General features: G+C 38.9%; 1 protein-coding gene across 4 annotated transcripts in view; it reads left to right on the forward strand.

Annotated features, from left to right (window-relative positions):
• Nup214 (nuclear pore complex protein Nup214) overlaps positions 1-14,239 on the forward strand; it is a 208,611-nt gene that overhangs the window by 47,977 nt on the left and 146,395 nt on the right. For all 4 annotated transcript variants that reach the window (XR_011899324.1, XM_019045593.2, XM_072297225.1 and 1 more), the window contains exon 6: positions 2,310-2,430. Coding sequence is in view for 3 of the 4 variants with exons in the window: in XM_019045593.2 (XP_018901138.1) it covers positions 2,310-2,430 (121 nt within the window). In the remaining variant the exon portion in view is untranslated. The remainder of the gene's footprint in view (positions 1-2,309; positions 2,431-14,239) is intronic.

Below are 14,239 nucleotides of genomic sequence, written 5' to 3' on the forward strand. Positions count from 1 at the left end.
ATTTACGGCTGTCTTGTCTAACAATAACCTAGCATGAAAATGAAAAATACCCTTTTATGTAATGGAAATTAAATCAGTCGATTTTTAATCATCCAAACGATCTCTAGGAATCTCTCGGACGATTCGTGATAATTTGAGAAAGAATGGCTTCTGTAATAAAATTTTCCGGTCACATGCCTCTGAGCCCGTTTTACCAAAACTTCATTTTGGCACTTACTACCCTCTTTGCTATCAACGGCCCATCACGTTGACACACATTAATCACCGCATCTGTAGGTACTGAAAAGCAATATAGTGATCTATTAACTCAAAGGCTCCAATGAATCATCATTTTCGGAAGTGGCTGAAATCTCGGGGATGGTACTTAATATATTAAAGGGAGTAGTACTATTATTGTGGGTATAATTAGGCCGGGGGAATAACCCGAAAATGACGCGAGGTAACAGTGACAAGGAGCGTATTGAGAATTGGCAAGAAGGAAACCAAAAACACGAAAGGTGATTAAGTGATGGAGGTGTGAGGTTTTATTCCTCCGCGCACTTCATTGTAAAAGAAAACTTTCAATTTCTGTGTTCGCAATGAAAGTTTTGTTTCACATGTATGTGAATCTATATGTCCGGAGAAAGAAGAAACGCAAACCTACCGGTATCTTTTCTAAAACAAGAATTTTTTTAATATCCTAGGCTCTGTCAAATTTTTCGCAGGAAAAATCGATGAGACTTTTCCTCCCAATAAATTAAAACCAATAATTCCGAAATGCGGTCAGGGTAGAGAGGAGGGTTCTACACTTCTACCATCAAAAGTATAAACAACACTATGAAGATGATTTGACCTAGTAAAAGCGAATACGTGAAGCACTTTTCACAAACTCTTAAAAAATTCGTCAAGAAGTATTAATTAAAATAACACTTGGTATATTTTTAAAGGAAAAATGCTTCAGGACTTTTACATAATAGATCTCTGAAAAAGAAGCCTCGTGGTTGAAGCATCATTATGATTTTTTTCTTTCAATTCTTTCAATTCTGGTTAAAACCAGATTAAGTAAAAAGTTACAGTGAAGTCAAATGTTTCAATTTCTTTACTGATGTAATTTTAATTATTGATATAATGTTTCCAAATTGCACACTAAAAAGGGCTTTAGAACTACTTTTAAACAATTTTTCTTGAAATTGTCTGTTTAAAATTTACGAGTTTCTCGATGCGAAGATCATTTGAGAAGAAGAGGAGAAGGAGGAAGAAGAAGAAGAAGAAGAAGAAGAAGAAGAAGAAGAAGAAGAAGGAGGAGAAAAATAGTAGGATTATAATAATAGTTAGAATAGATAACGCAGTAGGAATGGAAGCGCCGCGCAGCGAGGTAGCGGTAGTCTGATTTACGCGGCAAACTCAAATATCGGATATGTTGAGCGAACTTGCCGGGGCCGGCTATAGTTAACTCCAAAGACTGGATTTCACTAGCGAACATCGGAGAATGCTATCGACCGTATGGATTTGTATATCATTGCCGGGCAATGGTATTTAACTCAGGATCTAATGATCACGCCCGGCTCGATCCCTCAGATGTCAAGATTCTAACCGCACTGCTCGCCCATCGCATCCGTCTACCTGATTTCTGATCGCAGAACAAAAGAAAGGGGAATCCCATTCAGATTTGAAGCCAGTGTCAGCGATGAATCGATCCGGCCTCTCGACACTTGACGTGATACGTGCCTTTATGAGCTATCGAAGCATATCATATGCAGTCTCTGTTTGCAGAGCACTGGGATCATCACTTTATTTTTTGTAGGTAAACAATGGATAAGACCGATCATTACCCTTTTTTTTCTTTTGTAGGCAAACAGGCGATAAGACTGTAGTTTTTATTAGATTTAGTTTCATTGGTCTTCAGCTTATGTAAGGACGTTCCTCTGTCATTAACTCTGGCTGCGTGTACGGCAGGAAATTACAAATTATAATTAACACATCCTTTCCAGAACTTTCCAGAATCTTCTTTGACTTCAAGGAGTGTTGATAACAGCTGCAGAGCTTTATAGCAGGTGTTCGCAGTTGGTTCCTTGCCTTATTTTAGAGATAATACTCACCAAGAAGGATGCCAGAAAGACTAAATTTTTCCTACTGATCACCCTTAATTACTTTTTTCATTACATCAGGGTCTCCAACTTCCTTTTGGGCAACAATATTTAGCACGATTTGATGCCTCTAAGGTCAGCTTAACAAGCTGTGTGTGAGGTTTACACAATAAAGTCAGGTGTTGGTTGTAAAGTTTTTGCAATTTTTGAAGTGGTAATTTTTTTTTCAAAATCTTGTTACAGGCACTTTCATTGTAAATACACCAAAAAATGAGCCAATACAGTTCACAAACTACGATGATATCTGCTTCAGTATGGGAGCGATCAGGCCCCCTCAGTACTACATGATCCATCAGCAGTCATGGTAAAATATCACATTTCAGTTAGTTATTCATGTTATGTTAACATAATCCTGTTTCTTAGTCAGGTGACTTGACGTTTGACCTACAAAACATAGTACCCACAGGACATCACACAGAAACTCGAATTTTTAATCAAATTTTCAAAATTCGCAAATCCAAGATGATGGACGTGGCCAGAAATGCTATTTTGGCTCCTGTTCCATCGATTTTCGTGCAACTGCGTATTTACAGATAATTATCCTCTATTCTAATAAAATAATTATCAAGACGCTTGATGGACGAGGTGAGGAAGAGGAGTAAGACAGTCGATGGGCAGGAGTGAGGAAGGGGAGTTTAAAGGTCAGAGTGTTAATACAATGAGTCTTTACTTTCAGAGGCCATTGTTTAGTCATGGACAGCTATATGTGGCCCTGTCAAGGTCGACTTCCCAAAAAAGGAATCAAAATACAGAGTAAAGAGAAAGGCATTACGAATATTCTTTGGTGGGAAATTTTTCTTCGAAACATTGTTTTGTCATTCAATTAAAATTATTTTCTTACTACTCGCCAACGGGCTATTTCGACGATTTTGCTGGCCACGATACAGCCTGTGGGGGCGCGAAACGCCCCGGCGGTTGCGTCGCGTAGCGGCCAGGGGATACAGCTCCTTAGTAAACAAAAAATTCAAATTTTTAGTCAAATTTTCAAAATTTGCAAATCCAAGATGACTGACGCGGCCTCAAATGCTATCTCGGCTCCTGTTCCATCGATTTTCTTGAAACGTGGTTTCAGGAGGTTTTTTCGACGAAAACTCGAATTTTTAGTCAATTTGTCAGACCTTGCAGACCTGAGATGGCGGATGTGACCTAACATGCTACCTTGGCTCGTGCTCCATGGATATTCGTGAAACTTGGAATTTCGAAACTGTCATGAAATAAATTCCTCTTATCTGTATATTTACCCATAGTACGTGATGTACTCTTGAATCAGCACCTCAATATTATTAAATAAATACTATCTATTTCTCTACTGTGGATGGCGAATGTGTCCTGAAATGCAATGTCAGCTCCTATTAAATCGATTTCCGTGTAACTCGGTAACAGGGGGTATTTTTTGGTACTGCTGTCTCAAGTAGCGCATGTGTTGTGCTTAATCTCTCTCTAAACTCGAATTATTAGTCAAATTTCCAAATTTCGCAAATCCAAGATGGCAGATACGGCCCAAAATGCTATCTCGGCTCCTGTTCCATGGATATACGTGAAACTTGGGGTTTTGAAATTTTTATCAAATGAATTCTTCTTATCCATACATTTACCTTTAGTAAGTGCTGTACTTTTGAATCAGCGCTTAAATAATTTCATATGAGCACTATATATTTTTCTACTGAAGATGGGGAACGTGTCCTAAAATGCTATCTCAGCTCCTACCAAATCGATTTTCGTGAAACTTGGTACCAGAGGGTATTTTTTGGTCTGAAGTAGCTCATGAGTTGTGCTTTATCTCTCTTATTGGGTGAGATATATTGTTCACTTTGACTAATTTGCCAATACTATCATTCTGCTAAATCTACAATCAAACCAGTGGAACATGACCAGACAGTGTGCTAGTAACTATTATCAAAGCTGGTATTATCAGGTACTGAATCAAAGCTGTTTACTCTGTCTATCAGGATATTGAGGAGGAATTGGTCAAATTGACTCTGAGATACATGCACTATCTGACATAATTTGTGAATGACAACAATAATGTTGAACATCTATACAGGGTTATCCAAAAGTCATCTACCACCCCTGTAACTTGTTTCCTAATTGAGATAGAAGTTAGAAACTTTGGCAATGTTCCTCGGTCTAAAGTAGCAACTTTTTGGTCTCCCCAAAGTTTTGGGGGCCGGTTCCCCAAAGGGGGGCGGGGGTTAAATTTTTTTTCAAATGGCAACCCCCCTTTTGTGATACCTCATTCGAAAGATAATAAGAAAATTTTTGGGCGCAAACCGCAGGTCAAAATGTGCATTTTTGACAAAATGGTGGAAATTTGGCATCTCCGTTTTTTATCGGCGGATTGGTCTGAAATTCAGACTCCTCAGGTTTTGCGGGACGAGAAACATGACTCTGGCATCAGTTTTCCAGAAAAGTTAGTCCTTTTCAAAACGGTGGCGGTTAAAATGGTGGCTTAGAGCAGGAAGTGGATATTTAGGCTGCTTATCGTTAGATTCGTATGAGACTTGGTATCCGAGGGTATTTCGGCACGAGAAGAACGAACAACTTTCATTTGATTTTTGAAATTTTGAAAAACTTTAAAATGGCGGCGAAATAATGACGGAAAATCCCTATCACGACTGTTTACCAATGGATTTGCACAAAAGTCAATATTCTGGTGGTTTTTGGCTCGAAAAAAATGAGTCTTTCATTAGATCTTGGAAATACAGCGGAAAAATCGGTGTTATGGCCGGTGATATGGCTTTCCCGTCATTTTTTCGCCGCCATTTTAAAGTTTTTCGAAATTTCAAAAATCCCATGAAAGATTCGTTCTTCTCGTGCCGAAATACCCCCGGATACCCCAAGTCTGATACAAATCGAACGATAAGCAGCCTAAATATCCACTTCCCGCTCTAAGCCGCCATTTTGAAAAGAACTGACTTTTCTGGAAAACTGATGCCTGAGTCGTTTTTCTCGTCCCGAAAAACCTGAGGATTCTGAGTTTCAGACCAATCCGCCGATAAAAAACGGAGATGCCAAAGGACGACGGACCGGTCTTATGGCAAAAGTGGGCCCGGTTAAATCGGCTGGCGTTTTGATATGTTGTAGGTCTTAACCTACTGATCAAAAGTGTCAATGGGCATTTCTCCCTATCTCGAAGTTTTACCCCCCATTTTGGGGGTCAAAGTTGCCAATTCGGCGTATAATTGGCAGTTTTTACACCCGGGTTTATCGGTCGCCTATGAGATTCTTTGATGGTTTCTTGAGTCTTTTGTATCCTCTGAATAGGCTAGAGACCATCCGAACTCAAAAACTGACAATTTTGCCTTATGGGGAAGGGGGGGGGGGGTGTTCACGCCACCGATTTCAGAGTCGGCGAGCCGCATTAAACCGATTCTTTCGCCATGTTTTGGAGAATTTTTTATGCAAATGATTACGACTGCATCTTGAAAGGTCGACTAAGATGCAGCTCAGAATATACCCCCGGGCGGGAGGGAGGGAGGGGGGGGGGGGTGCGACCGAACTCGAGCAGCGTAACTGGCTTGCGCGGGTCGGGTCAAACCGATGCTTCTATTATGTTTTAGAGAACTTTTTTGCAAATGACTCAGGCTGCTTCTTGAAAGGTCTACTAAGATGCAGCTCAAAATATACCTCCCCTCCCGAGGCGAAAATTGGGCCGAAAAGCCGACCGAACTCGGGCAGCGAAAGTTGCCCGAGTTTGATTGTTGATCGGTTGATGAGTTGATTGGTTGATGAGATTGAGTTGATCGGTTTACCTATCAACAAATTGTAAAGTTTTCAAAGAGGGGTGTGAAAAAACGGCCAAAAATGCCTCAAGGCATTTGCGAATTTTGAACACATGGGGTGATACAGTATCTTTCGAGACGCCCAAAACCGGTCACCGTTTTGCTTAGAAGCGCCGGGTTGCGACGTTGCCATTTTTTAAAGTGGAAACCTTTAAAAATTCATGTCTCTGCTGCATCTCAACCGATTTCAATGAACTTTTTTTTAAAATGTTCCTCTTAAGTAGAGCTATCTAATGGTGTGTAGTTTTCTTGGTTTACTTGGCTTTGAGGGGCACTTGCGCGGTTTTAGCAGTTTTTGATATAGACAAAAATTTTGTTTTTATTTTACCACGATCGTGGAGTCGACAGAATCTGAACGAAAACCAGTCTAAATGAGAGTTCAGGTTCTCACCTTCCTAACGAGGACAAGATCATTCCGGGGAAATGTTTAGTTTCTGAGATATGACGGCTCAAAGTTGGTCATACGCTTTTGCGCAATGTGAATGAGTCTTATCACTGAATCATTCTCGATCTAGGGGTTCCTTACGTTCAATTTACGTGGAAATAACCACACAGAGCAGTAAGGTGTCCAACAAGAGCCGTTTTTTCACCTTCGGCTGCCGATGTGCGACGTTGTCATTTTTTGAAGTGAAAACTCTTAAAAATGCATAACTCCGCTGCATTTCAACTGATTTCAATGAACTTTTCTTTTAAATGTTCCTCTTAGATAGAGCTTTCTAGAAGTATTTAGATTTTGGAATTTTATTTACCTTATGGAGGCACTGCGGTTGTTTATATGGTTCTTTGCAGAGATTTTTCATACAAAAAATAGTGTTGCTTTTTTTTTTCTGGGGGTTGTGGGAGGGTTTGAAATGGCAGAATTCAAAATGAAGAACTTTTAAAAACGGGTTTCATTTAATCACTATTCTTACGTGTACAAATATTGAATGCGATGCCCTCATTGTACAAGAGGTGGTGTCGCTATTTTACCAAGATTTTTGCATTATACATTAAGCGATGGTGATGTTCCGATCAAGTTTGAATGTTAAAAAAAAATTGGGGGAAATAGAGACCTTCTTACGTAAAAAAGTAAGTATGTAAATAAAATTCCAAAATCTGAATACTTCTAGAAAGTTCTATCTAGGAGGAACATTTAAAAGAAAAGTTCATTGAAATCAGTTGAAATGCAGCGGAGTTATGCATTTTTAAGAGTTTTCACTTCAAAAAATGACAACGTCGTACATCGGCAGCCGAAGGTGAAAAAACGGCTCTTGTTGGACACCTTACTGCTCTGTGTGGTTATTTCCACGTAAATTGAACGTAAGGAACCCCTAGATCGCGAATGATTCAGTGATAAGACTCATTCACATTGCGCAAAAGCGTATGACCAACTTTGAGCCGTCATATCTCAGAAACTAAACATTTCCCAGGAATGATCTTGTCTTCGTTAGAAAGGTGAGAACCTGAACTCTCATTTAGACTGGTTTTCGTTCAGATCCTGTCGACTCCACGATCGTGGTAAAATAAAAACAAAATTTTTGTCTATATCAAAAACTGCTAAAACCGCGCAAGTGCCCCTCAAAGCCAAGTAAACCAAGAAAACTACACACCATTAGATAGCTCTACTTAAGAGGAACATTTTAAAAAAAAGTTCATTGAAATCGGTTGAGATGCAGCGGAGATATGAATTTTTAAAGGTTTCCACTTTAAAAAATGGCAACGTCGCAACCCGGCGCTTCTAAGCAAAACGGTGACCGGTTCTGGGCGTCTCGAAAGATACTGTGTCACCCCAAGTGTTCAAAATTCGAAAATGCCTTGAGGCATTTTCGGCCCTTTTTTCACACTCCTCTTTCTCTTCACTTGAAAACAAAAATTGTGGACGTTTTTTTCTTTTTATTCCTCAGTCTGTGAACCTCATGATATCCCACCGAAAACATTTCCATGTAAAGGTAGAAAGATTTTTTCTTTGTAGAAAAAAATGGATAAATTTGTATCATTGGATTTAATTATTATTTTTCTTTTTGGTCTATATTTTTGCTTTTTAAGCATGAAATGTTGCAGGGAGGAGAACCTTTAAATTAATATTAATACTATTTACTTGGCGGCCATTTTGTGGGATATCACTGCATTTCGGGTGAGGAATGTTTATATTTGTAGCTTGGCGGTTCATCTTCACGTCAAAATATTTTTAGTGGGATTTCTGAGTTGCATTAACGACGAAATATGGGTCCATTAATTTTATACCAGGTGTTCCAGAGTACCCATCCACTACCTTCTTCTCGGGATCGGATGAAAATTGAGCTTCGAGACGAAAACCTACAGAGATAAAATCAACCCCAAAGAATTTAATGAAAATATTTTCAGCATCCTAAAACCCTATTTTGGGCTGATAGGGGATTTAAAAGGGGGTGCCCCTCCATTTCTCACATGTTTCAAATAGGAAGGGCATGTTTAGACTTTTCTGGCCAAAAATAAGAACTTTTTGTTCCATGTACTTTTTCCTAAACCCCCATATTTAGTATGCAGGGCACACAAAAAAACCCTGCACTTTTTGATTGGAAATTGCCGCTTTCAGGGATCATTCTTATGGTCATAAGAAGCCCTTCTAGAAGAGGAAGCACTGTGGGGTCTGTGCAAGAACCAAGATGGCAGCCGTTAAAGATGTCCACCAAGCGTGTTTTCAACGCGCTATATCTCGGAAACAACGTGTCCGATTTTCAATTTCTTGGTCTCGCTATGAAGTTACATTGCTTCTACAGAACTCTACCTCATAAACTTTTCGCCTAAGGCACACATAAATGGTCATTAGTAAAATTTTGAAAGTTTGAAAGGAGGTGTATCGTTTTGGGCCTTTTCCAGCCCCACCTGGATTTTGCTGAACGTTTCATATTTTCAAAGTACTTTTCCTAGGTAGACTTTATGCCAAATATTTCACCAAACGGAGCCTAGGGTGGGACTTTTTTTTTTAAATCGACAAAATTAAATGTTGCACGGTCTTAAATGGTTCTATGTGATAAAAAAACACGGTAGCCAAGAGGATTTTGAGAAAAAAAATTTTTAACCCGGCGCGCACAGAGCCTAAACATCGAGATTTTTCTGGTTTTTTTTGGCATTTTCGCCGTATATTTTTAATATTTTTGCCAGCAACACGCATTTGACGCTAGATGTCCAAAAATTGGTAAAAACCTAGCACATACCTTGCAGATTAAGGGAAAATTTTTGTTTTTCTCCTAAGTCACTTTCCATTCGCTTGGTAATGCCGAAACTCTCCGCTCGGCAGCTCTAAAAATCGAAATTTCGCCGTTTTTCAACGTACAATGAACTTTTTGAGCAGCCTATAATGGTAGTAAAAATCCGAAAATTTGTGGAACGCAAGTCCATACCATCAGTATGGAAGGGCAAATGTCAGAGAACTCCTAGGTCTTTCATTTTCTGCCAAGCGATGCCCACAATGGTGGAAAACCCGTCAAAAATAGCTCAATTTTGACCGTTTTTTTCGCGTTCGAAAATTTATCGGACGCCCTGCAATGACAATGAAGGTCCGAAATTTTGTGGAAAGTAAGTTCATACCGTTTGTATGGAATAAAAAATTTTACTTGGTCCCTACGTCTTATATTCTTCGTTCTGCGATACCCGAAATGGCAGCGAAAACGTCAAAAATACCTCAAATTGGCCGTTTTTGGAGAATTTTTTTGAACACCTTGTAGCGGCAGTGGAGATCCGAAAATTTGTACAAAGTAAGTTCATACCCTCCGCAAGGAATAAAAAAATCTACTTGGTTCTTCGTCTTACATTCCTCGTTGTGCGGTGCCTGCAATCACTTCGAAAACGTCAAAAATACCTCAATTCGGCCGTTTCTTCAATGGCGAAATTTATTGGACACCCTGTAATAACTCTGGAAGTTCGAAAATTGGGGGAAAGCAAGTCCGTACCACTAGTATGGAAGGGCAAATTTCAAAAGATCCATAGATGTTTCATTGTTTGTCGCACGGTGTCCAAAATATACCTCCATTTTGACCGGTCTTTCGCTATCAAAATTTAATAGACACCCTATAATGACAATGGAGGTCGAAAACTTTGCTGAAAGTAAGTTCATTCCATCTTCATGCAATAAAAAATTCTGCTTCGTTCCTGTACTATGCATTCCTCGTTGTGCGGTGCCCGCAATCGTATCGGAAACGTCAAGTATACCTGAATTCGGCCAATTTTTTTTTACCGAATTACTTTTGCAGACACCCTATACTGACAGCAGAAGTCCGAAGCTATGTAAGAAGCTATTGTTGAAAGAAAGCAATGGATAAATTTAGGTATTTTTTAAGTGTTCGCCTCACTTTAGGGCGTCTAGCGACAACAATAAAAAATGGAAGGGTCTTAGAAAAATTGCCGTTCCTCAGTGATGTACAACGTATATTTGCTTGCACTTATAAGAGTCGCCAATGTCATAACAGGGTGCCAAAAAAATTTCTCACGCAAAAAATTGGCTGAATTCAGGTATACTTGACGTTTCCGATACGATTGCGGGCACCGCACAACGAGGAATGCATAATACAGGAACGAAGCAGAATTTTTTATTGCATGAAGATGGAATGAACTTACTTTCAGCAAAGTTTTCGACCTCCATTGTCATTATAGGGTGTCTATTAAATTTTGATAGCGAAAGACCGGTCAAAATGGAGGTATATTTTGGACACCGTGCGACAAACAATGAAACATCTATGGATCTTTTGAAATTTGCCCTTCCATACTAGTGGTACGGACTTGCTTTCCCCCAATTTTCGAACTTCCAGAGTTATTACAGGGTGTCCAATAAATTTCGCCATTGAAGAAACGGCCGAATTGAGGTATTTTTGACGTTTTCGAAGTGATTGCAGGCACCGCACAACGAGGAATGTAAGACGAAGAACCAAGTAGATTTTTTTATTCCTTGCGGAGGGTATGAACTTACTTTGTACAAATTTTCGGATCTCCACTGCCGCTACAAGGTGTTCAAAAAAATTCTCCAAAAACGGCCAATTTGAGGTATTTTTGACGTTTTCGCTGCCATTTCGGGTATCGCAGAACGAAGAATATAAGACGTAGGGACCAAGTAAAATTTTTTATTCCATACAAACGGTATGAACTTACTTTCCACAAAATTTCGGACCTTCATTGTCATTGCAGGGCGTCCGATAAATTTTCGAACGCGAAAAAACGGTCAAAATTGAGCTATTTTTGACGGGTTTTCCACCATTGTGGGCATCGCTTGGCAGAAAATGAAAGACCTAGGAGTTCTCTGACATTTGCCCTTCCATACTGATGGTATGGACTTGCGTTCCACAAATTTTCGGATTTTTACTACCATTATAGGCTGCTCAAAAAGTTCATTGTACGTTGAAAAACGGCGAAATTTCGATTTTTAGAGCTGCCGAGCGGAGAGTTTCGGCATTACCAAGCGAATGGAAAGTGACTTAGGAGAAAAACAAAAATTTTCCCTTAATCTGCAAGGTATGTGCAAGGTTTTTACCAATTTTTGGACATCTAGCGTCAAATCCGTGTTGCTGGCAAAACTATTAAAAATATACGGCGAAAATGCCAAAAAAAACCAGAAAAATCTCGATGTTTAGGCTCTGTGCGCGCCGGGTTAAAAATTTTTTTTCTCAAAATCCTCTTGGCTACCGTGTTTTTTTATCACATAGAACCATTTAAGACCGTGCAACATTTAATTTTGTCGATTTAAAAAAATAAGTCCCACCCTAACGGAGCCCATGCAAAGTTACAACATCGCCTCAAACCCAGAATCTTGGCATCGAAAAATAGTTATTTTTGTCGACTTTTTCGACTGTTATCACTCTTTCAGCTGATAATTCCTGTATAATTTTTTGCATACTTTCCGTTTCTGGCCTTTGTAGAGGTCTCTGATATATTCTAAGGGGCCCTATGGCCTATTATTGCCATTTTTGGCCCATTTTTAGGGTTTTTTTCAATTTTACACACGCAGAAATCAATTCCAACTAAGAACCGTGTACGTTTTTGAAAAGAAGGCAAAAAAATGAATAAAAAATGTTCAGTTCAACTTTTTTCTACGTTGCCAAATTTTCGATAAAAATTGTCCCAAACAGCCAAAAATGGCAAAAATTCGATAAATTGCCACGCTAAAGGTTCAAGAAAGTGGGGTACAACTTTTATATTGACGTACGTAACAGCTCTTACCTATATATTAAACATAGCAAAAAATTATAGTTGTACCTGGATTCCCACAATGTGAAAGTTGACCGGGATGTCGATTTTAGCAGCCTTTTTTTACTTGAAGGTAGCTGTTTTGAAAGTTTTTTGACCTTAGTCACCCTCTATGGGTGTGTACTATTTGTATTTTTCTACATACTTTTCATATCTGGCCATAACAATGGCTTCCTGTGAATTTTAAAAGGCCTAACGGTGCATTGTTGCCAATTTTCACCAACTTTTAGAGGTTTCTTCAAGTTTACGTGGGTGAAACTTAATTTAATCTAAAAACCGTGTACATTTTCGGAAAGAACGTAAAAAAATACATAAAAATGTGAATATGTAGCTTTTCCCTAAGTTGCCAAATTTTTGAGAAAAATCGTCCTGAAGCGCCAAAAATGCCAAAAATTGGATTAATCATCACGTAGAAGGTTCTAGGAAGTGAATATTAAGTTTTCTTTCACTGCAAATAACTTGCCAAAAATGGAAAATTGCAATGCTTCTCACGGAGCATGTAATCGCTCAGATGAACTGTACAAAACGGACCCTCAAGGTGCTTTTAGCTTATCCTTCACTCCATTTCACCTCTTTATTCCTGTAACCTCCAGATAATCCTTGGTTCTAAAAGATGCTTGCTACAGGCCAAATATACCAAACAACAGAAACTGCGTGGGGAAAGTGTCCCACGATCCACATGAAAGTCAAAATTCACTTTCTAGAACCTTCTACGTGATGATTAATCCAATTTTTGGCATTTTTGGCGCTTCAGGACAATTTTTCTCAAAAATTTGGCAACGTAGGGAAAAGCTACAATTCACATTTTTATGTATTTTTTTACGTTCTTCCCGAAAATGTACACGGTTTTTAGATTAAATTAAGTTTCACACACGTCAACATGAAGAAACCCCTTAAAACTGGTGAAAATTGGCAACAATGGACCGGTAGGCCTTTTAAAATTCACAGGAAGCCATTTTTATGGCCAGATATGAAAAGTATGTAGAAAAATACAAATAGTACACACCCATAGAGGGTGACTAAGGTCAAAAAACTATCAAAATAGCTACCTTCAAGTAAAAAAAGGCTGCTAAAATCGACATCCCGGTCAACTTTCACATTGTGGGAATCCAGGTACAACTATAATTTTTTGCTATGTTTAATATATAGGTAAGAGCTGTTACGTACGTCAGTATAAAAGTTGTACCCCACTTTCTTGAACCTTTAGCGTGGCAATTTATCGAATTTTTGCCATTTTTGGCTGTTTGGGACAATTTTTATTGAAAATTTGGCAACATAGAAAAAAGTTGAACTGAACATTTTTTATTCATTTTTTTGCCTTCTTTTCAAAAACGTACACGGTTCTTAGTTGGAATTGATTTCTGCTTGTGTATAATTGAAAAAAACCCTAAAAATGGGCCAAAAATGGCAATAATAGGCCAAAGGGCCCCTTAGAATATATCAGAGACCTCTACAGAGGCCAAAAACGGAAAGTACGCAAAAAAATACATAGGAATTATCTGCTGGAAGAGTGATAACAGTCGAAAAAGTCGACGAAAATAACTATTTTTCGATGCCAAGATTCTGGGTTTGAGGCGTTGTTGCACGTTTGCATGGGCTCCGTTCAGTGAAATATTTGGCACAAAGTGTACCTAGGACCAGTCCCCCCCCCCCCACATAAGGGGGGGTTGCCGGGACTCAAGCCCCGGGGCCCGGGCCTGGGGGGGGGGCGATGGGGCCTCCCAGAAACACAAAAGTTTCCATTTGTAGTACCAATATGCCGGCAAAAGTAAAATAATTTTGTTGATTGAGATTTTCCTCGAGGCCCAGACAAGCTTGCGTCGGCCCCTGGGATAGCCTACCCTTTGCCAAAACTTAGTCCCCATCTAATTTCAGATGTATATCTTTCTGTGCAATAAGCTGAATTTTTAATATGTTTTTATCTCCTTCTTTTTTCGTTTTCTTTCATCAACGGTAAAATTTTACCCCTGTCAGACATGATTCAATAGTTTACTTCAGGCATGAAAGACCTTTTATGTTTAAGATAATTACTTTTTCTATATATATTTAAAAAAAAATTATATGTCGAATATTGTTTTTTTTTTTTTTTTTTTTATAACGGCTAATTACAAATTTTCGAACAACTGCAATTATTCT

Source organism: Bemisia tabaci, chromosome 2, assembly GCF_918797505.1.
Source record: "Bemisia tabaci chromosome 2, PGI_BMITA_v3".
Lineage (NCBI taxonomy): Eukaryota > Metazoa > Arthropoda > Insecta > Hemiptera > Aleyrodidae > Bemisia > Bemisia tabaci.